The sequence below is a fragment of the Pseudorca crassidens genome, chromosome 2 (assembly GCF_039906515.1).
Source record: "Pseudorca crassidens isolate mPseCra1 chromosome 2, mPseCra1.hap1, whole genome shotgun sequence".
In the NCBI taxonomy this organism is placed as follows: Eukaryota; Metazoa; Chordata; class Mammalia; order Artiodactyla; family Delphinidae; genus Pseudorca; species Pseudorca crassidens.
The window spans coordinates 105,589,098-105,613,984 of NC_090297.1; the positions used below are offsets into that span (position 1 = coordinate 105,589,098).

At 39.8% G+C, this 24,887-nt stretch overlaps 1 protein-coding gene across 18 annotated transcripts in view; it reads left to right on the forward strand.

Moving 5' to 3' along the window:
- Positions 1–24,887, forward strand: part of PDE4DIP (phosphodiesterase 4D interacting protein) — a 224,462-nt gene that overhangs the window by 40,203 nt on the left and 159,372 nt on the right. For all 18 annotated transcript variants that reach the window (XM_067727491.1, XM_067727490.1, XM_067727485.1 and 15 more), the window contains exons 2-3: positions 12,123–12,178; positions 17,154–17,299. In XM_067727491.1, coding sequence (XP_067583592.1) covers positions 12,123–12,178; positions 17,154–17,299 — 202 coding nt within the window. The remainder of the gene's footprint in view (positions 1–12,122; positions 12,179–17,153; positions 17,300–24,887) is intronic.

The window sequence follows — 24,887 nt, forward strand, 5'->3', positions numbered from 1 at the left end:
GCCCTTATTCAGCCTGCCACACTGTTAAATGCTGGAAAAGGCATTACTAATTCTCCTCCCCTTTTACATGGACATTTTCTTGTTTCTAGCATATAGGAAAGCTGAATAAAAGTCAGATAAATCATATATGAACCTTATACAACGTCCCTGAACAAACAACTCAAGACAAAGAGAACTTGAACTATTTAGGGGCTACCTTTAAGATTGAAGGTTAGGAAAGGAAAGCAAATTAATTAGTCTGTTTTGTTTTGTTTTCTCTTACCCTGTAATTTGATTTAACAAAATGCAAGCATTGATTGTATTTGCCTGCCATGGCTGTGAACATTTGGAGAAGGGAAGTAGCATCCAAGAAAAATAGTGATTTGGTCTCAAAATTTTAAAATTCTTTATTTTGTTTCTCCTCTCCCACATGGTTAAAGTGTAGCCTTCAAGTAGGACAAAACGCCCATTTACCCCAGTTATATTGCATTTAAAAGATACCCCTTTAAAGCTTATTTGCAATTATTCTGCTCAGTATTAACTCTCAGCCTAAAGGAAGCAAGGACATTTATTTCTCTTTGAATTTGTGGTGAGTTAGCAGAGAGTCCTGTTTACTAACGCATAGTTACAACCAGAGATGGCATTTCTCCCCATTTTATAGACGTGGCAGCTGAAGCTAGAGAGGTTAAGCAGGCGTTGGAGCATGAAGGTCTGGTTGATTCTGGTATCTTTGCTTATAGCGCTTTTTATTAGGAAAATGCTACTTTTCATAATTCTATAATTGAAACATGTTTGGACATTGGATTTCCTATTTAACATTCAGCACTTGTAGCGATTAATTTTCTGCATTTGGGGTAGGAAAATCTCTGCCTTTGCAACTCTGATCTGCTTTTAAATAGGCCTATACTTCGATTTAGGCTTGAGAAATTTATCTCCATCAGTGCTTTCACTCCCACTTTCTTATTTCCTATACACTAGATCAGACTGGACCCCCTTCTTCTTGCAGCTTACATGCTAAGGCTGGATGTAAAATACCAGAAGTCTGGGAAGTGGTTATTTCTGTCTCTGAAAGGATAAGTTGGCTGACCTTCATCACAGGGGCCCTCTGCATTCTGGGTGGCTCAAGGGTAATTTATACAAGGCTGTGTGGAGTATCCATCCATTCAGTAGATGCACTGGGACACTGCTCCTATTGAAATGGGCAGAGAAATTGAAATTTTATTCTATAAATAAAATTCCAAACTGGGCTCAGAACATTCCACAAGTTGTCCCTGGCAAAAATTCAAATAGCATTTAAAGTTAGAAGAAAGTCCAGAATAAAAGAGATGTCATGGTGACCCAAGGTAGCTCTATCCAATTCTATTTTGAAACATTCAGAAGCACTGAGGAGTTGTTTTCCTCTGTCTCAGGACATCTTCTGAGCTCTATGATCATCAAGACAAGCATGATCTGAATTTTCTTTTTTTTTCATGGCTGAAACACTTCACTAGTCATAGACTATTATAACAACAACAACTTGTATTTTTCATAGCATTTTAGTAGTTTCTAATACATTTTCCCTTAATCTGTCTCATTATCTCCATTATCTCATTATCTCCTTTTCTTTCTGTGTGTTCCATTCTGCAGAAACGTCTTTCTCCCTTTGCTTTTCCAAGGCCAACTAGGGAAGAGGTAACCTGCACCTGGTGTCTACTTATCCTGGCCAAGGTAGAAGAGTGTAAAGAAGCAATAACTGCTGATATGTAGAAAGCATTGACTGACAAAGAAAACTGAGTCATTTCTAGCACTTCATACAATTAGAGAATATATTTTCCACTTCATAATGTGGAGCATTATTATTCATAATGTGGAATAACGTCATGTCATATTATAATACTTTACTTAATCATTACCCTATAGTGAGTCCTTTAGGTTTCCAGTTTTTAACTATTATAAGTAATTCTTGATAAACTCTAGGTGCATAAAGCATCTTCTTCCATGGGATTATTTTTGAATGATAGATGTTCAGAAGTAGAATAACTGTGTCAAACACTTCTAGTTCTTGAAAATACATTGCAACTTGCTCAGGGTTTAGACTCATATAACTCATATTAAAATGAAGGATATTTCGTTCCATTTAAATATCTTTTTCAAGACCTGAGTCCCTATATTGCAGAAGGGGAAGTGGAGGCACACTGACATAAAATGGCATATCCTAGGATAATCCCAGGTGAGTCAGTAGCAACATTCTCAACTTTTAGCCTCTCCAGGGTAAAATGCTTCACTATTGCTATTAATCTCTGTTACCATCCTAAAGTGTTTCCTGAAATGATAAACAGAACATTTCAATATAAGAAAGTAAAAGTGGATATAAATTACTTCAAAATTCTGCAAACACATTAGGATGTCTATTGCAAGGAGAGAAAAAAATAGATGCTGTATTTGGTTATGGGATTATGGATAACACCCCTTACATGCTGCTTTAAAGCTAAGTCAGTATATGTTTTTATAGCAGAAAGAAACTTACATGTATTCTACCAAGTGACAACATGTAAAGTTTGGAACTGAGTTGGTCTTAGAAAAGATTCTTCTGTTCATTATTTATAGATTTCCAGATTATTGGTGCCTTGGGGGGCAGAGTTATTGCCAGAAGACCTAGGGAGCTGGTGTCTCTTTACTCATCCTGAGCTAAAATTATTATGAGTGGGCCTTAATATACCAGTTGTTCCCACCTACACACCTGGCGTTGCCTTTGCTAGGATAACTTTGTTTATTCTTTAGAGGTTAGTTTCAGCATTACCTCCTTTTGGAATTATTTTTGGAATCTACTTCTGGATGTTCTCTATAGCCAGAGCACACTCTGCCTTCTCTGTTACTGCATGTGGCTAGTTAGTTTACTTGGTATTTTACATACTCTATAAGTTTATTGGAAGAAGGCACTGTCTTTTGTCTCTAAATCTTCAGTATCTTACAATATTTCTAGCACATAGCAGATCCTCAGTTAAGAACTTTCTAGAGAACATTCCCTGCAAGGCTCATGTGAATATCTGTTTGGTAGGTGTCTCTTTACTCTGGAATGGATACAGCAGGTTATCAAATCTTGATGCCATTATACATTCAAATGACATTTATTCGTTGTTTAAGAAATATACATCAAATTCCTGTTACGATTTAGACTTCTTAAATGCTGGGTAGCTGACAGTGAATGATATAAAAACCCTGCCTTCAGGGTGCTGACATTCTAGACAGGTCACAATGCACAAGTGTATATTACTGCTGTAACTTGACCTCACAGTTCCTTAACTCTAAATCACTTCAGCACACCATGAACACAGCCATCCTTTGTAGCTCATCCTCACTCCAAGTTCTCTATCCTTAAGATCCTTAACACTGAAATTATATTCCCTGACCACAAGGTCAATTCCTCCATCTCTTCATGCTTTCTGAATATTCAGTTTACCTTATCACTTACTCCTTCATATCTTCCAGGCCATCTGCTCCTCATTCATCTCCCTACTGACCCGAGACCTCAGGGTCAGCTGTTCGAATCATTTTCAGCACTGCTTTAGAATCTCTTACTGCTTTAACAGTCCCCCACCCTTGGTAACCCTCAGTTAATTTTATTATCCTCTGGGATTCTATAAGTTTTGTTCCAGTACATTGTAAAACCACACTGAGAAGGAAGACTCTAGATTCATTCTTTCTAATATTGGGCAGGTTAATGGGCAGCTTTTCTCCTCCTCCCCTGACTCTTCCTCTTCCCCTAAAAGTACAATCCTCAAAACCTCTCATTTCAATAATAGGAATAAAATCAAGATGCTAAATTGCATGTTCGGTGTTATTTCTATTTTGTGGAATTCACACAGGCATATAAACTGAAGAACAGCTAAAAAGAAATACATGAAAATCTTTCTCAATGTTGCCTTTAAGTGGTAGCATTTTGTATTTTTTATTTTTCCTGTACACATTTCTCCTTTCCAAAATTTCTGGAAAGAACACATAATTCTTTAAAAATCATTAAAATCAGGCACTGTAAAGGAAGGAAAAAGTAAAAGATTATGCAAATAAAAGATCAGGTGAAAACAGAAAAAAAATCATCTATCTCTTGATGTTTGGTCAGGGGCTCTGAGATAGACTGAGCCACAGCCTCGGCATTCCCCAGTGCCTTGTGAATAGTGGTTGTTAATGGAAACTGCATTGCCAGGACCAAGAGTAAAAAGCACAAGCTAAGTTTCAGAAGTAGGTGGAGAGACCATATACCATCCCTGAGTGATGTGGCTGAATTCAGAGAAGATTATTTTCACATCTCTTTTGAAAGCGTGATGTCAGTGTCCTGGCTGATGCAGGGGACAGGGAAGAGAATTTATTAGATATTTGCATGTCTAATAAGCTCATAAGGCAAAGTGAGGAAAATAATTATTTGAACCGCCTTTTATCTGTTTAAGAGGTTTCTCTGAACCTTGAGGAATAGCAGCATGAAAAATGTTAGTTCCTTTTAGGATAAAGACAGTGCAGGAGGAAAATAAGTCATAAAACTCAAGTTGTTGCAGATGCACAGTGATGCACAGTGATGCTTGTAGCTCCTGGTAGCTATTGAGGACTTAGCACTACAGAAAACTGCCTCCCAGAGTTCCATCTGGCCACGGCCACACTCAGTGAATAGATCCTGTTGAGTGAAGGGTGTAATTGCAGCCTGTACTGGAGAAAAGTGGATGGTACTGTACCCATGCCAAGTCAGCTCACACTTAGTCAGCATGCAGAGGGAGACTCACAAGTGATGCTTTCTCTGTTCTGAGGGGCTTTGCCAGTTAAGCATTCTAGCTTGCAGAGGTTATAATGATAGGTCTTGAGATGAGAAAAAAAAATTATAATCTCGCTATATTTATTATACAACAGTCTTGTGCTCTGCATCTGTGACTTCTACCCTATTTGCATTTGAATGTATGTTTGTGCAATTCTGTTGCCAAATGGGGGATATTGGCAATATTTGGAGCAGAGAAGATATACTCAGTGTCTCTCTTGGCAAGAGAAAAAAAGATCTGAGAAGTCTCAGAGCTTGTTCACTAAGGGCCTTCCCAATTTTGATTGTGTCTATTTCCATCGCCTCTCCTGGCTGTCAGCTTATTCCCTTTGTCTTTTAGGGACAATGCCAAGTGTTATTACAGAAAGGATTCAGGGGAGGCATGAATATTTGGAGGAATGTGGGTAGAGATAGGGAAGTATAAAATAGTAGATGACTCACTTTTCAGGATAGAACCTATGTAAAAAGTCATACTTGCCACTTCCTTTTTAGGATTTTAATTCATTTGTCACATGGCATCTGTTATACCAGTACTCAAATACTCCACTGTGAGCTCTGTATGTATTGGGGATGAGTTGGTGTCCCAAGAAACAAATTTGTGTCAGGATTTGAGTCTAAATTGCATCTCCTCCCCACAGCAGCACTGCCCACACTTCCCTTCACCTCACTTTCTCAGGGGTCATTTCCCTGGAGTCCAGGCGGATACAAAGGAGGCTCCTGGCAAAAGTGTGGGTAGAAATAGGGCATGTTGGACGAGTAAAAGTTTGGAGTCAGACAGATACAGCTTTCAAGTTCAGGCTTACCACCAACTAGCTGGATAATCTTGGGCAAATTACTTCATCATTCTAGGCCTCTTGTTTCCTCATCTGTAAAATAGGGGTAACAGTACCTACTGAATTTTGTGAAAATTGAATGAGATAATGCCCGGAAAGTATCAGTCAGTCAATAAATGGTGGTGGGTGGCAATGGTTGTCCACAATATAATGATAACGGTCGTTTAATTCAAGATTAGTGCTGAGGAAAATTCCAGTGTAAGAAAACACGTTGAACTGTAAAGTTACGCACAGGCAGTCTGAAGACTATTACCTGTAGATGTCTTTGTTTCTAAGTTGGCACTACTTGTGAAACCCTACCATTCAAAAATCCTCAGAGCTGGAGCATCACGTATTAAAGAAAGTAGGCCACGGTTCTCCTCGTCCTTCTGGCCCGTTTATATCTGCAAGGGTTGATTGTGGATATAAATTTAAAACATGAAAAAGAGATGCTTGAACATTAGAAAGATTTCTTTTATTTGAATCAGAATCTAGAAATTCATGTCAAACGAGCTTTAAAAATATGGAATTAGAACAGGGTGTGTGTTTGGGCCCCAGTAAACAGCAAACTTGGGCAATCTTCCTGTCGTACTACACATCCCCCACTATCTGAGACGGCCACACTGAGACTAATCCCTTACATATTTTATCTTTTATCAAGGGCCTTGAAAGAAGACCAGTGTAAATAGATCAGAACATGTTCCTTAACTTTTTAAAGAAGAATTAACCTTTTAGTATAAAAATAGTAAGAAATTTTTAAAAAGGAAGATATTCACTTGTATTTTCTACCATCGTAACCCCCCAGCCTTTTTACTCCTCTGGATTCGCTGCTACTCTGTATAGCCAGTATCTGTACACATTTTTACTCTAGTATAAATCTTAGTCCTAATCCTTTCTTGCTGATGATATGTTATGTTAAATCACCTTTAGGGATTCCAAGTAGTTAGATGAAGCTGTAGTGCTTGAGGAGAGAAGTGTAGATGAAAAACTGGTTTTCCCTTTGACTCCCCCTAATACTCCTGCCTCAGGGTTAGAGTTTGGGGGAGGAAGGCTTGAGGAGGGGAAAGGTAAAAAGGAAGTTGGAAGGGGTCCTGAGGAGCAGTTAATACTTACTCAGGTTGGGGGGAGCAAAATAAAGCCCTGAACACACCCTTTATTTTCCTATTTGGGGGCCTTTGTCATGCTTCTTTATGTATTCATACCTATCCTCCAAGGCCTGAATTCAGTGTTCTCTGTTTTCTGTAGATTTCCTAGACCCCCCACTTCTCATCGGGACAAAATAATTGCTGTCTCATTTACGTTCTGAGATTTCTGTTTTCAATCTCATCCTTCTACTCATTATCTCTTTGAATCCTGTCCACCTCCCCCCGTAGACAACTCTGGGCACCTTGATTTCAGGGCATTTCTTTTTCACCTTTATGTTTTTGGAGCTTGTCATACAAGCAACTTCTCAATAAATGTTTATGAAATGGAACGAAAAACTCTAAAAAGAGCAACCAAGGCCCAGTTTTTTGCTCTAAGTGCTGGTATGGCAGATTGCTTTTCCTCCTCCTGAACTTTTGTTCATAATGAGGAAGGCATATAAGAAGGAGTTTGAGAGACAGAAAGTGCCTCTGAGAGATGGCCTTTGTTCCTCAGCCTCACCGTGAAGGAAGGGTTGTGGCACTCGATAAAGTGGGGGGTGGGGGGCAGACGGTGTGGTGCCCCGACGGCCTGAGTGTGTGTGATTGCCTCCGGGAGGCAGCCTGGAAAAGCAACCGCCACTTTGGGGGTTTGGACACTCTTACGGGAAGAAGTAGCCCTAGGTTAGTCATCTTAATAGGCTGACCAAGGAAAGGAAATTAATGGGGCCTCGACAGACAACAGCTCCTTAGATATAGTTTGGGGTGGTTTTGGTCTGCGATACTAGTATCTCGTAGTGTTCAAAGAATTGTTGCAGACCTGCTTTGTAATGTTGAAGTTGTATGATTGCCATCTTGCCCTTGTTCATGAATAATATGGTCCATTAACACGATCCATTACTTTTCTTAGTCCACAAATTAAACAGACCAAAATACAAGGCAATAACACCAAATACGCAGTTTGCAAAGGATGGTCAATGGCTGCCTTATAGAAAATATCCCTCTGCAGACTCCATCTTGGTGTTACCCTTTGGTAAGGAAGGACCCAAGTTTCGACCCCTCCTCCCAATGTTATGAGAGACCAGACTAGTGGGACCAGTGAGCTGCTCACATCTTGGAAAGGAGCCATATGAATGGCCATTTTCAAGAAAAGCAAAATTGTGTGCTTGGCTAGTCCTAATGTAACTGAAACTACCATACTTAGAAAACTACTGGAAGAAATCACCAGAGCACAGTTTGACAGCATCAGAGTATCAGAATGCAGCAGACAGCTCTGAGAGGAGCAGTTATTTTCTGATCATCCTCAACCTAATCACCTGGAAAACTGTAGGAAAAGCTAGTACTGTGGGATATTGAATGTTGATGTATTGTTTGGGTCCAGTATCTTCAGAGCTCCTTATCAGCAAGTCAGGAAAATGCGGGTGATACACTAGGCAGAAATTAAGTGGGTGAACAGCTGGTAAGTGGGTTGTACTTGGAAACTGTTTGGTTCTTCAAATTAAACAGGAGAGTGTCTCAGCAAAAATTAGTAAGTATGGGGAATTCCCTGGCGGTTCGGTGGTTAAGACCCCGAGCTTCTACTACAGGGGGTGCAGGTTCAATCCCTGATTGGGGAACTAAGATCCCGCGTGCTGTGCAGTGCAGCCAAAAAAAATAATAATAATAAATTAGTAAGTATGATTTTAGTGGAATTGGTATCAGTATTGACACATTGGTGAGGTAGCGAGCAAAAAGATAAGGCTCACTGAGGGAGAGTTTAGTTCATTTATACAAGAAAAGCATGTAAGGTAAAACACGCAGGTAACATGTATTGATAAGATAGAAGTATCTTTGGGGAAAGATTATATATGTACATCTCTGCAGGAGAGCTGTAAGTGCCCTGGTGAACCACATGCTAGCTGAGCATCAGTCATTCATTGACTGATGTTTTTTTTAAAAAAAAAAAAACTAGAAACACTTGAATTTGAGAAACTAGGACAAGGGTATACCATTTTTTCTGGGCTTGGGTAATAGAGAAAAATTTACCAACATATGTTACCACTCTGTGTGTGTGTGTGTGTGTGTGTGTGTGTGTCTGTGTGGCCAGGCTTAGAGTCTGTCTCTAGCATACCCCAATTCTCTTTGCATTTTGGTTTATCAGATATTGTCACAAATTGCAATCCCCTAGACATAGACCCTGTGTTTCTTCACCATGTGCCCCTTCTCTGGGGAAGCATCAAATTCCTTACCAACCTTTCGGAAGCAGCTGAGTGAGCCCCACTCTCTGGCAATATGAGAGGGAACTTGAGCTGTTAACAGAGTTAAAGTGATTTTTAAAAAATCTCCTGAGACTACAGAAAGCCCATTAACTCAGTATTCATCCAAAGTGACCTGTCTACCCTTCTGGTATTGCTTCATAGGCAGGCAGCCAGCTCAGGGTGAGTGTGGGGTTGGGGAGAAGGTGAAGTATCTTGTGGCATATGCATCGCCTTGTTGTAACTTGCTCCTGGTCTAGAATATGGACTCTTCGGAGCAAGGAGAATTGAATGAGATCATGTCTGGAAAGTTCCCCCATCCTTGGAAAGTATTAAAATGGGTTTTAATACTGTTAGCATCTAGGAGAATAGAATTGTGTAATTACTGCAAGGAACCTTAGAAATTCATGCATGTCTTTTACACATATTTAAGGAAGCGGAAGCCCAGTGGTAAAAGTGACTTAGTAGCTTAGCATCGCAAATTAATGAATTGTGTACTGAAGCCAATAGGTAACCCAAGACAGTGTCTTAAAGCAGAAATGAAAATTTTGTCTGCATTTGATCTATACCAGGGTGACAGCCTCAGAGACCTATAAGGAGCCAGGCTAGTATCATAAATGAGCGCACGAGCTGGGATTACAAAAAGAGGGAGTGACGGGAACTGTGGCAAACTGGAGAACATGTCTCTTCTGTTTAAAGGCAGCAGGTTATCCCCCTGTGTGGGAAGGCAGGCCCAGTATTGCCAGACCCATTCATTTTGCAAGAGAAGTTAGAAATGGATCAACCTTGTATTGACCAAATCAAGCTTGTTGGATGGGCTGAATTTGGCCTGAGGAATGGCTTTGCTCCTGACAGCAGATACACAGTTACCCAGGTCTGTGGGTTGAGCACAAAGGAATCCATCCAATGCATGAATAACAGCAGCTAATTATAAGTTTTTTCCCCACAAATTTTTCAAGACATTGTTCTGGCTGATAGTTTCAAAATCCTTGCCCTACTTTTTCTCAACAGAGGGAAATCCATAAGTAGTACATTCATCTCTTTCCTTCTTCACTCTCAGGGAAAGTTTTTAATGAGAAGTGGAGAAGGGGAAGAGACAGAGGGCCTGGAAGAACCCCAAGCTGGTGATCTGCTTTTGAATAATAAAGAATCACCAGGTGGTGGGTATAGTCCAGCGTGCCCTGTCTGGTACTTTCATGTCCATCTGGAACTTAACAAAGTGAAGATTTATGCCAAGATCCAGCCCTGAGGCAGCGAAGAAAGAACACCAACAGTTTCTGAATAAATGCCAGGCTCTCTTCTGCCTCTCTGTGAATGTCTTCTGGCTTTTAAAAAGAGAAGCCTTCTAAATCTCTGGCAATATAATTATTTTTAGAACAGCTAACTGGGAGTACCCAAGGGTTTAAGGAATAAGCTAAATGTTGAAAGCATCTCTCTGTAGGATTATTGCAATAACCTCCCTGTTTCTGCCTTCCCCACCCAGAGAGTCTGTTGTCAAAACATTAGCCAGACCTTTCAAAACATTTGTCACTCCGTTCACCTCTTTTTTTTGACTCACAAGACTCCAGTGACTAAATTTCTGTCAATGTCCCAAAGGCTTTATACAATCTGCCCTCTGCCCACCTTTCCTATTATTTCCTTCAGCTCACCTCCTGCTACTCAGTCTGCCCAGCCACACTGGCCTCCTTGTTGTTCCAGAAATGCTCTGGCATGCTCCCTCCTAAGAGCCTTTGCATTTGATGTCCCCTGCTTAGACGACTCTGCCCAAATACTCATATTATTGCTTGTCAGAGAAACTTTGCCTCCTGAAAATTGCAATCCCCTTCTCCTCCCCATAGCTCCAGGATTCCCTATCTCTATTCTCTACATTAATTTTTTTTTTTTTTAAGGATTAAGGATACGGTCTTTATTCTCAAAGTCTTTGCAGTTTTTTTTTTTTTTTTTTTTTGAGGTACGCGGGCCTCTCACTGTTGTGGCCCCTCCCGCTGCAGAGCACAGGCTCTGGACGCGCAGGCCCAGCGGCCATGGCTCACGGGCCCAGCCGCTCCACGGCATGTGGGATCTTCCCGGACCGGGGCACGAACCCGCGTCCCCTGCGTCGGCAGGTGGACTCCCAACCACTGCGCCACCAGGGAAGCCCCCTACATTAATTTTTTATAGTATCTGTCCCCAATTGCTACTGTACATTTTGCTTTTTTGTTTCCTTTTACTATAATATTAGTTCCATGAGTGCAGGCATTTTGGTCTGTTTTGTTCACTGCTACATTTGTGGAGCTTAAAACTGTTGCCTAAAAACATAGTAGGTGCTTAACAAGTATTTGTTAATACATTTTGAGACTTTTTTCCCCTTCTGTGCTAGGAATGGTGGCCTTCACTGTGCTGGACAGATACACCTCTGGCTACTGCATCATGGTGTTTTTAACATTTCCATTAATGGACTTTGTCTGTTTTCCAAGTTTTCTAGGTCAATTCTACTTCCTAAACACATCTAGATTTTTTTTTTTTTTGCTTCTCTCCATTTCTCCTATCCTATCCCTTAGTTAAAACTATCACAACTTCTTGCTTTCCCCAACTACTTTTGTTCCCTCTACACAGTGTCACTCAACAGCCAGAATGATCTAAAGTCTAAATCTGGTCACTTACCATTCATTCCCTCATTTAAAATCCTTCAGTGGTTTCCCATTGACCTGCACAAAAAACTCATATCCTTCCTCCATCCCTCAGGGCCCTGCATGGTCTGGTTGCAAGATTGGCTTTCTCTGTTCCTCTAACAGGCCAAGTTCCTCCCTGACTCAGGGTCCTTGCTGTTCCCTCATGATGGAACACTCTTCTGTTCCCATTTTTCATCTGACTGACATTCTCTTCCTCTCAGTTTAAATGCTCTTTTCTCTGAGTTCCTCTGAGTCTCTCTACTAGTTAAATTACTCTGCATATTCCTTCATAGCACTTGCTACAATAGTAATTCAGTGCTTGTGGAACTGTTTGTCCAATGGCTGTCTCTACAAATACCTATTGAGGACAGAAACCCTTCCTGTGGGATTTGTCTTTGTCTTTACAGCACTTAACACTGTCCCTGATACATAGTACTAGCTTAATGATTGTGGAGAAATAAAGAAAAATAGATGTCTTGCCACCCAGGGACTGGACACTGTGTGGGGTGGTGTCTCATTAATTAACGATGTGTTTCTCTCCACAGAGATTATTTTGCAGAAGATGATGGGGAGATGGTACCTAGAACAAGTCATGCAGCAGGTAAGGAGGTTGTGGGACTTGCTTTGCTAAATTCTTGGTCTCCTGCTGATCATAATTCCCTTAAATTATAGACCCTTTAATTTCACCGTGGCATGTAGTATATAATTCCCCACCTTCCCAGAACAGTGCAGTAAATCATAACTGAAATACTTATGTGAACTCTTCATACTTTTTTAAAATTAATTTATTTATTTTTCGCTGCTTTGGGTCTTCATTGCTACGCGCAGGTTTTCTCTAGTTGCGTCAGGCGAGGGCTACTCTTTGTTGTGGTGCACGGGCTTCTCATTGCTGTGACTTCTCTTGTGGAGCATGGGCTCTAGGCGGATGAGCTTCAGTAGTTGTGGCTTGCGGGCTTAGTTGCTCCGTGGCATGTGGGATCTTCCCAAACCCGTGTCCCCTGCATTGGCAGGCAGATTCTTAACCACTGCACCACCAGGGAAGTCCCAACTCTTCATACTTTTAACAGTTCTGTAATTGCAAGTTAAAGTCACTTGTAAAATGATTAAGATAGATTCTTCCACTGAAATGAAATCTCTAATATACCATTAAAATGAGTATAATAACAGTGTCAACCTCATAAATAAGATTAGAAAAGCTCTTAGTCCAGAGCTTGTCAAGGAATAAACACCCAGTAAATATTATTATTAATGTATTCATAATAATATATCATTTCTGCACTAACATTAGCTAGGGGTCTACCTAAATTACAAAACCAAAGTGAAAATAACTCTTTCGGGAGCTATTTTTCACAAAAACTTTTAGTCACTTGGTGTTTTACTTACTTTGCTAAGTGAGTTGCCTTTTCACACCAGCCTTGAAGCACAGATTGTTCATATGCACAATGTAGAAAAAAAGCTTTTAATTTGAATGTGTTAAGGACTTTGGAGTCACTTAAAATTAGCCTTTGTAATTGTGTATGTGAAGTCTATAAATTCTACGGGCCTACCATACTCATTTTGAGCATTAAGAGTCTCCATTTTGAGGTAAAAATTGAAGGACTAGGGCAAAATAGAAGGGGAATGAAGAAAATGCCTATTATAAAAAAGATATTAGGTTGGGCACTTTCACTGATTATTTCATTTAATCCATATGAAAGCTCTGTGAGGTAAGCATTGTTATACCCATTTTTACAGAGGCAGTGATGCTCAGCAAAATTAAGAGATTTGCCTAAATTCCCACAATTAGCAAGTGGTCAGGATTCATATCCAATTTTTTTTTTCTTTAACATTTTTGTTGTGTCCATATCGAATCTTCAAAGACTCTTACCTTTCTACCATATCCTATGAATCTAACTGTAATGTATGGTTGTTTTATCAAATTTTCTTCCATTTAATTGCCCATTTAATTTCACCTAAATGTGGAAAAAATCATTTTTTTCTAACTTATTTTAATTAAAACATTTGCATTTACTTAAAAATATCAAGTTAGCAACAAAACCATTCCTATTACTACTATTATTATTATTAATTTGCAATCACAGTGTGGTATACAATTAACAGAACAACAATTATTTTGAACAAGCTGAATCAAAGACAATTGAAAATGGGAAAAATCCCAACTCTATCTGTAAGTAATTTGTGCTGTGTACCAATAAAACCTGCTTTAAATTTCTGTGCTAATTTAAACCCCTGTACTCTATCAGGCAAGGTTAGTGGCTATTGAAAATACCATTAAGGATAGGGCTATCTAAAGACACACTTGATAGTATGTTATTTTTACAAACATGAAAAGACACTGTACAGTGTCCAGTTTAAAGACAAATCATGTAAATCATATGGGCTTACATTCCCCCCACCGCCTTTTTTTTCCTTTAAAATTGGTTATGTAATGAGTAGTTAAATACTTCTAGACAAGAAAAAACCTGCCCCTGGAACCACACTGTTTATCATCATTATTTTTTTTAATCTTCATCTTCTTCATATTTCTCTTTGTCATCATCTTCTTGACCCTTTTGTCTTTCTTCTTTTTCTTTCTTTCTTTTTTTTTTTTTTTGGCTGTGCCCTGTGGCTTGTGGGATCTTACTTCCTTGACCAGGGATTGAACCCCCGCAATAAGCATTTAAAAAAAAATTCTGAGAAGTTGATTGAAGCATCTGGGAACTTTTTCTTGCATTCCTTCTGGAAAGTTTGTAGAAAGAAAGAGAAAGAGGGAAGGAGGAAGGGAGGCATATATTCTCCCATCCCATAGGTTGCCCTTTCATTCTATTGATGGTTTCCTTTGCTGAACAGAAGCTTATTAGTTTGATGTAGTCCCACTTGTTTATTTTGCTTTTGTTGCCTTTGCTTTTGGTGCCCATGCATATACGGTCCATTAATTTTCGACAAAGGAGATAACAATATACAAGGGAGGAAGGAAGGAAAGAGAAAAGAAAAAGGGGGGAAAAAGAAAAGAAAAGGACAGAAAAAGAGCATATTATGGTATTTTTCTTCTTGGCCCTTTCAGATCACCTTTGCCCATGTGTCTATGTCTAGTTAACTTTTCCTCAGTGGGGTACAGAGTCACCTAGAGCCCATTTCACTCTCACTTGCACTGACACTGTCTATGGATCTCAGTGTGTTGCTATGCCTGTCATTCTTTCTGATTTAAAAAAAAAAAAATTGTTCAGTAATAAAGGTGCATTGCTTCTTACTGTCTGCCAAGAAAGATGTATTTTTCTGTGTCTTCTGCCTGAGTCTACAACCCCAAGCCCACCTGAATCGGTGGTCATTTGCATACCATGCTTGAAGGAAGCCCTGATTTCTTATTCTTTTACAGTGTAACTTCTCCAAGGCAGGCCTAGTGTGAGTAGCAGCTTAGCCTTCACTAGCTTCTCCCAGGGCAGTGCTTCCTTTGGTTAATGGAAAGACTGTGTCTCTTCCCCTTTGCCTATTTTTCCCTGACTCTCAGGCCTGTTACAATCCCCTTCCCTACTAAAATAATACAGTATTAGCATACTGCTAGGAAGGTTGAACGGAAGGAATGTGGGATTGGTTCTGCCACTTTTTGCAATGTAATCTTGGGCAAGCAAACTTGCTGAACCTTTATTTACTCATTAGTTAAATGAGTGTACTAATCACATCAGTCTATTTCACTGGTTGCAGTAACTATAAATGAAATTATTCCTATACAATAACCTAAAAGATCCTCTGTAGAGAGATTATGTAGAAATACTTCTTGATTTTTTATTTCAAATAAAGCTATTTCAGTTATCTTTGGTCATGTTGACACACCACTCTAAAACTTAGTGGCTTAAATATGTATAGCTGATTCAGTTTGTTATACAGCACCAACTAACACAACAATGTTAAGCAATTATACCCCAATAAAGATGTTAAAAATAAATAAATAAATAAAACTTAGTGGCTTAAAACAGGGGTCAGCAAACTGCAGCCCATAGGCCCAGTTGCCAGTATTTGTAAACAAAGTTTTATAAAAGCACAGTCATGCTCATTCACTAACATATTTTCTGCATCTTCTTGAGCTATCAGGTCAGACTTGAGTAGCTGTGACAGAGTTGATGCCCATGAGCCTAAAATATTTACTATCTGGCCCTCTAAGAAAAAGTTTGCCCACTCAAGGCTTAAAACAACAATGGTTTATTATTTCTCACAATCCTGGATGTTAGCAAACTGGGCATTTCTTCTGTTGGTCTCACTTGGGATCACTCAAATAATCTGACAGCTTTTTTTTTTAATGCCTTTATTGGAGTATAATTGCTTTACAATGGCGTGTTAACTTCTGCTGTATAACAAAGTGAATCAGCTATATGTACACATATATCCCCATATCTCCTCCCTCTTGCGTCTCCCTCCCACCCTCCCTATCCCACCCCTCTAGGTCGTCACAAAGCATCGACCTGATCTCCCTGTGCTATGCAGCAGCTTCCCAGTAGCGATCCATTTTACATTTGGTAGTGTATATATGTCCATGCCACTCTCTCACTTCGTCCCAGCTTCCCCTTCCCACCCACCGTGTCCTCAAGTCCATTCTCTACATCTGCGTCTTTATTCCTGCCCTGCTCCTAACTTCATCAGTACCATTTTTTTTAGGGTATTTGTTTTTCTCTTTCTGACTTACTTCAATCTGTATGACAGATTCTAGGTCCATCCACCTCATTACAAATAACTCAGTTTTGTTCCTTTTTATGGCTGAGTAATATTCCATTGTATATATGTGCCACATCTTCTTTATCCATTCATCTGTCAATGGACATTTAGGTTGCTTCCATGTCCTGGCTATTGTAAATAGTGCTGCAATGAATATTGTGGTACATGTATCTTTTTGAATTATGGTTTTCTCAGGGTGTATGCCCAGTAGTGGGTTTTCTGGGTCATATGGTAGTTCTATTTTTAGTTTTTTAAGGAACCTCCATACTGTTCTCCACAGTGGCTCTATCAATTTACATTCCCACCAACAGTGCAAGAGGGTTCCCTTTTCTCCACACCCTCTCCAACGTTTATTGTTTCTACAATCTGACAGCTTGACTGGGAATGAGGGTCTGAGACAGCCTTTCTCAAGTGTCTGGCAGTGGTGACTAGCATTCCCCCTGTACTTGGCCTTTCCTCCCCATGAAAGGTAGTCTGGGCTTCTTCACAACAAGGTGGTCTTGGGGTTTTAGGAAGGCAAGAACAGAAATGCAAGGCCTCTCAAGGCCTAGTCTCCTGAACGCATCCAACAGCAGCATTTTCATCACATTCTCTAGGTCAAAGCAAGTCACTAAGCCAACCCAGATTCAAGGGGTAGAGAAATAGACCCCACTTTTTGATGGCAGGAGAAGGAACATCACATGACAAAGGCGTGTGGACATAACCTAGTGTGCTGTGCTGGGGACCACTACTAATATGATCTACCACAGGCTATTGTATGTGAACTCCTTCTCTGTGGCCTAGAATTGGTTCATATTTTGCAGAAATCAAATTCTGCTGGAACATGCAGGTTAGGATGATCATAATGCCACTATTTTATAAAATTTTCTGTTGTTCTGTTTCACTGGCAGCTTTTCTTAGTGACACCAAAGATCGAGGCCCTCCAGCGCAGTCACAGACCTGGAGAAGTGGTGAGAAGGTCCCCTTTGGGCATTCCTTGAGAGCATTTGAAAGACCCCTTCAGGTGCAGACCCAGGCTCTTCGAGACTTTGAGAGGGTAAGTCACATGGGTAGATAATTGTTATCCCAGTTAGAAGGAGTGTCAGGGGATAGTGGTGTCTTATAAAAGTATGACCCGTAATTTAGCTTGGATTATGGGTATTCTTATCAAAATGTTGTCTCTTTCAATAGCATTTATCCCGATAAGCTTATGCACTGTTAGCTATATGCTGAGCACTGTGGTTAATGGGCAATTGCCTGTACCACTATTTCTGTCTTAACATTTTTATGCCTGGTTTACTTCTCAGATAAATTTAGGAAGTTTAATTGGCACCCCGAGAATCTGTAGGTGGGCCATAGTGAGCCCAGGAGACCTAGTCAGTCGGCTGGCATTATATGCTCTGCTGTTGGCTTGGATCACTCTGGATACCTGGATACCGTCTGCAGCTTGAGGTGGCTCAGCCACAGCCATTTGCTTCTCAACAAGAATCTGGCATTGTTGCTTGAAACTCCTGATTTAACTCTTGAAGTGCTCTGCATCTCGATAGGTTTATCCTTAGATTTGACCAAAAGCCAAATTACTGACAATGTAATACAGGCCCCCAGCTCCCTGTGCCCTAGTTTGATCCAAGGAGGTCTGCACAATAGAACCTATCTACTGGAACCTATCTACGGGCTGGAAAGAACACCCAGGATTTCTTACATCCCTGTGTGCTAAAAAAGGAAACAGCTCTTTGGTGCCCCCTGGGGGTTGCGCAGGAATCAGGACACACATATATACTGTGTAAAAATGCCCTGAGATGTGTGGGTTTCTTTCATTCTTGAATTGATAGCTTTTGTTATATATAATAAAAATTCCATTTTCAAAAAAAGGTTAATAAAGTAGTGTTGACATGCGTTTACCCTGTCTTCTTTCAATTTGTAAATAGAAATGTTTCACTAGGACCTAATGTACATCCTACCAGACATTCCTGTGGACAAAGAATGTGTTCCATATAATGTGTGCCCGAGAATCTAAACAGCCTACTCTTGGTTTTTGTGCTCAGAGTTGTCATGGCCACCGTTTTTTTTTTTTTTAAAAAGACAGAGTTTGCAGGAATATTAAGTGGTTTTGAAGACTAACCCTCTGAACAGCTGTGGTGCTGGTGGTAGGAGTGGGGGCAGTACCACCCACCCCCTTCCTCTTTTCCGCCTTTTGTATCTACTGCAGTGCAGAAAGGGTGAGCAGAGCTGTGGCACTCCCCAAAGCTGTGAGGGTGCTCTCTGAAAGGCAGTCTGCCTGTGTGTTCCTTTTGGTGGAGAGGTGATTTGGATCATAGAAATGAAGGGTGTCACCTCTAGTGATCAGATGAATGCCCAGGTGCTGCGGGAGAGGGAAAATAATGGGCTGAGCTGGGTGATGAGCAGAGGTCATCTGACTTTCAACTGTGGAGTCCTACGTCTTTTTCTCTGAGCAATAAGGTCTAATATCACTGGTTAGTCCTTACTCCTCAATGCTGGGAACCACTGACAGAAACAAAGGTAAGATGCAGAGAAAAGGCCAATAAGAGATATTTTACATGTCTCTCCCCTATGTGTCAAGCAATATATAAATAACAATGAGGCTACAGCACAAGCATTTTTCAGAATGGTCATTGTCAGTAAACCAAGCTGTGACCTGCTCACAGGTCTGTTCATTCTTACATCCATTCATCCATCCATTCATTCTGTAGGCTTTGAATGATAGCACCTGCTGTATGAAGAATCTCCATGAAAGGATTTGAAAATTAGAGGAAACATTAGTCAGAAAAAAAAATGTAGGAGGGAGAGTGACACATTCCAATGTCCCACCCTAAAAACTGGTAAAACACTAAATAACATGATATTTTCTCTAAAGTTTAAATCATGCATTCAGTAGCCTTGGGATAAAGGATGAGATCTGTACTCGGAAAGGGGAAAGGGACATATTAAAGGTTTGTGCCAGAGAAAGGTTAGCTCCTCCAGGGCATGAAGCAGATGTCAAAGAGATACAGGCCTGGCCTGGGCAGCCAGGAGTCCATCTGTCTTAGTCCATTCAGGCTACTATAACTCAGACTGGGTAGCTTATAAACAACAGAAATTTATTTCTGACAGTCCTGGAGGCTGGAAGTCCAAGATCAGGGCACCAGCATGGTTACCTTCTGGTGAAGGCCCTCTTACTGGTTCATAGCTGATGCCTTTTCACTATGTTCTTAGAGGGCAGAAGGGGCTAGGGATCTTTCTGAAGCTTCTTTTATAAGACATGAAACCCAAAGGCCCATCTCCTAATACAGGACCATCATCTTTGAGGTTTAGGATTTCAGCGTATGAATGCAGGCAAGGGGGGCACATTCAGACCATGGCGCCATCCTTACTTCACTTATCCCTGCAACAAATACTTGATCACTTCAAATAAGATGCTATTCCTATCCTTAGTAATAGTCTATTGGGAAGTACGGACACTGCATTACTTACAATATAAGGTGTCCTTATGGTAAAGATAAGGACAGTGTACGCTGAGATCTTGAGAGAGAATATTTAATTTTATTAAAGGACAGAGAAGGGCCTCCTACAAGAGGACACCTCTCCTGGGGCTGCACATTTAGTGACGTCTTCAAAGTTCAGTTAGATTTTACCAGTTAGAGAAGGAGATTATAATATTCTGGACAAAGGGGAAATTTGGGTGAAAGGAAGAGAAGTATGTTCATGTATAGATCTGATAAGAGATTGGGATAGAGGGATGCTATGGTCTGAATGTTTGTGTTCGCTCACAATTCATGTGTTGAGATACTAACCCCTAAAGGTGATGGCATTGGGAGGTGGGGCCTTTGGAAGGTGCTTAAGTCATGAGGGTGGAACCCCCATGGATGAGATTAGTGCCTTATGAAAGAGGCTCCAGAGAGATTCCTAGCCCCTTCCACCATGGAGGATACAAGAATTCTGTGACCCAGAAGAGAACGCTCACATGACCAGGCTGGCACCATGATCTTTGACTTTCACCCTCCAGAACTGTGAGAAATAAACTTCAGTTGTTTATAAGCTACCCTGTCTGTGATATTTTCTTAAAGCAGCCTGAACAGACTTAGTCAAGGGAGGTATGGAGGGAGACTTAGAACAAGGAAAGAGGAAGTTTACAGCAATACAATCCTACCTAAAGAAACAGGAAACATCTTGAATAAACAACCTAACCTTGCACCTAAAGCAATTAGAGAAAGAAGAACAAAAAAACCCCAAAGTTAGCAGAAGGAAAGAAATCATAAAGATCAGATCAGAAATAAATGAAAAAGAAATGAAGGAAATGATAGCAAAGATCAATAAAACTAAAAGCTGGTTCTTTGAGAAGATAAACAAAATTGATAAACCATTAGCCAGACTCATCAAGAAAAAAAGGGAGAAGACTCAAATCAATAGAATTAGAAATGAAAAAGGAGAAGGAACAACTGACACTGCAGAAATACAAAAGATCATGAGAGATTACTACAAGCAACTCTATGCCAATAAAATGGACAACCTGGAAGAAATGGACAAAGTCTTAGAAATGCACAACCTGCCAAGACTGAATCAGGAAGAAATAGAAAATATGAACAGACCAATCACAAGCACTGATATTGAAACTGTGATTAAAAATCTTCCAACAAACAAAAGTCCAGGACCAGATGGCTTCACAGGCGAATTCTATCAAACATTTAGAGAAGAGCTAACACCTATCCTTCTCAAACTCTTCCAAAATATAGCAGAGGGAGGAGCACTCCCAAACTCATTCTACGAGGCCAAAAACAGACAAGGATGTCACAAAGAAAGAAAGCTACAGGCCAATATCACTGATGAACATAGATGCAAAAATCCTCAACAAAATACTAGCAGACAGAATCCAACAGCACATTAAAAGGATCATACACCATGATCAAGTGGGGTTTATTCCAGGAATGCAAGGATTCTTCAATATACGCAAATCAGTTAACGTGATACACCATATTAACATATTGAAGGAGAAAAACCATACGATCATCTCAATACATGCAGAGAAAGCTTTTGACAAAATTCAACACCCATTTATGATAAAAACCCTGCAGAAAGTAGGCATAGAGGGAACTTTCCTCAACATAATAAAGGCCATATATGACAAACCCACAGCCAACATTGTCCTCAATGGTGAAAAACTGAAAGCATTTCCACTAAGATCAGGAACAAGACAAGGTTGCCCACTCTCACCACTCTTATTCAACATAGTTTTGGAAGTTTTAACCACAGCAATCAGAGAAGAAAAGAAATAAAAGGAATCCAAATCAGAAAAGAAGAAGTAAAGCTGTCACTGTTTGCAGATGACACGATACTATACATAGAGAATCCTAAAGATGCTACCAGAAAACTACTAGAGCTAATCAATGAATTTGGTAAAGTAGCAGGATACAAAATTAATGCACAGAAATCTCTGGCATTCCTATACACTAATGATGAAAAATCTGAAAGTGAAATCAAGAAAACACTCCCATTTACCATTGCAACATAAAGGATAAACTATCTAGGAATAAACCTACCTAAGGAGACAAAAGACCTGTATGCAGAAAATTGTAAGACACAGATGAAAGAAATTAAAGATGATACAAATAGATGGAGAGATATACCATGTTCTTGGATTGGAAGAATCAACATTGTGAAAATGACTCTACTACCCAAAGCAATGTACAGATTCAATGCAATCCCTATCAAACTACCACTGACATTTTTCACAGAACTAGAACAAAAAATTTCACAACTTGTATGGAAACACAAAAGACCTCGAATAGATAAAGCGATCTTGAGAATGAAAAACGGAGCTGGAGGAATCAGGCTCCCTGACTTCAGACTATATTACAAAGCTACAGTAATCAAGACAGTATGGTACTGGCACAAAAACAGAAATACAGATCAATGGAACAGGATAGAAAGCCCAGAGATAAACCCATGCACATATGGTCACCTTATCTTTGATAAAGGAGGCACGAATATACAGTGGAGAAAGGACAGCCTCTTCAATAAGTGGTGCTGGGAAAACTGGACAGGTACATGTAAAAGTATGATATTAGCACACTCCCTAACACCATACACAAAAATAAGCAGAAAATGGATTAAAGACCTAAATGTAAGGCCAGAAACTATCAAACTCTTAGAGGAAAACATAGGCAGAACACTCTGTGACATAAATCACAGCAAGATCCTTTTTGATCCACCTCCTAGAGAAATGGAAATAAAAACAAAAATAAACAAATGGGACCTAATGAAACTTCAAAGCTTATGCACAGCAAAGGAAACCATAAATAAGACCAAAAGACAACCCTCAGAATGGGAGAAAATATTTGCAAATGAAGCAACTGACAAAGGATTAAGCTCCAAAATTTACAAGCAGCTCATGCAGCTCAATATCAAAAAAACAAACAACCCAATCCAAAAATGGGCAGAAGACCTAAATAGACATTTCTCCAAAGAAGATATACAGACTGCCAACAAACACATGAAAGAATGCTCAACATCATTAATCATTAGAGAAATGCAAATCAAAACTACAATGAGATATCATCTCACACCCATCAGAATGGCCATCATCAAAAAATCTAGAAACAATAAATGCTGGAGAGGGTGTGGAGAAAAGGGAACACTCTTGCACTGCTGGTGGGAATGTGGTACAGCCACTATGGAGAACAGTATGGAGGTTCCTTAAAAAACTACAAATAGAACTACCATATGACCCAGCAATCCCACTACTGGGCATATACCCTGAGAAAACCGTAATTCAAAAAGAGTCATGTACCAAAACATTCATTGCAGCTCTAATTACAATAGCCAGGAGATGGAAACAACCTAAGTGTCCATCATCAGATGAATAGATAAAGAAGATGTGGCACATATATACAATGGAATATTACTCAGCCATAAAAAGAAACGAAATTGAGTTATTTGTAGTGAGGTGGATGGACCTAGAATCTGTCATACAGAGTGAAGTAAGTCAGAAAGAGAAAGACAAATACCATATGCTAACACATATATATGGAATCTGAGAAAAAATAAATGTCATGAAGAACCTAGGGGTAAGACGGGAATAATGACACAGACCTACTAGAGAATGGACTTGAGGATATGGGGAGGGGGAAGGTTAAGCTGTGACAAGTGAGAGAGTGGCATGGACATATATACAGTACCAAACGTAAAATAGATAGCTAGTGGGAAGCAGCCGCATAGCACAGGGAGATCAGTTCGGTGCTTTGTGACCACCTGGATGGGTGGGATAGGGAGGGTGGGAGGGAGGGAGACGCAAGAGCGAGGACATATGGTAACATATGTATATGTAAAACTGGTTCACTTTGTTATATAGCAGAAACTAACACACCATTGTAAAGCAATTATACTCCAATAAAGATGTAAAAAAAAACCCAAAGACTTCCAAAAAAAAAGAACAAGGAAAGAAGTAATATTAAATATACTTAATCAGTAAAAATTAATTGATCAGTTAATATGATTATTTCTGAAATATTTGTTGATGGAGGAAATTCTAGGGAAAAGATCCTTTGATTTATGAGTAAGTGATAATAGACTAAAAATGTAAATACTGGCACATTATGGATAATACATCATTGGTCAATTATCAAGTGAAAGTGACAGCATCTTTCTTCACTATATTGGTGCAGGAGGAAGGGGCAAAGGGAACAGAGCTTTGAAGATATAGTTTTCTTTCTTTTCTTTTCTTGCATTCTGTATCCCCGACCAACAGTGTGAGTGGGGTTAGAGAAGGATAGGCAGGGGGAAGGGGTCAGAAATAGTGGCACAGATAAGCCTACTCAACTTTACACTGGTAGAAGTAAATTAATAGGTATTGTTTCCCATGATAAAAGAGTTTTGCTTAGTATGTATGCTTCATTTGTACTTTTTGAATGAGTGAATGATTTAATTAATTTTTAAACCTTGTCAGCTTTGTTTTAAAGGCACTTCCCCCGCCCCCCAAAGATACATTGATGGAATGATCTCTATCCTTTCCAGAACTATAGACTTGAGAAGTGGGTTAAGTGCTTCTCATAAATTGCCTTATTTTGTCTTTATAAACCTGCATGAAACAAGCGTCACTGTTCCTATTTTCAAGTGAGGGAACCGGAACTTATAGAGATTGTGACTTTTTCAAGATGATGGAGTTTAGGTACCATGATTACAAATCCTGACAGGTTGTTGGGTCATTTTACATAGTCATATGTCAAATGGCCATAGTCATATGTTGAGAAAAATTCTTTCCTATATGTTTTCTCACTGATCACAGCACCCACCCCACCTCCAGCATCTCTGGGGTGAGCGAGACTAGAGCAGCACATAGATAGCACTAGCTAGCGTGTGTTGATCACTTTGTGTGTCAATTAGCGTGCTAAGTATGTGCAGTATCATCTCATTTAATGCTAATGGAAACCCTGTGAAGAAAGCATGATTATTACACCAGTTTACAAATCAGGAAATAAAGGCACAGAGTAACAAAGGAACTTACCAAGCATCTCATAATGTGCTGAGAATACTCGTCATTTTTGTGACCTAAAATAGTACTTTCTATGTTGGTGGTAATAAGAGTGCTGACTCATATAGGCCTGGAATCATGAGCTCCTCCTATTTAGATGGGCACAGAGTGCAGTTCTATC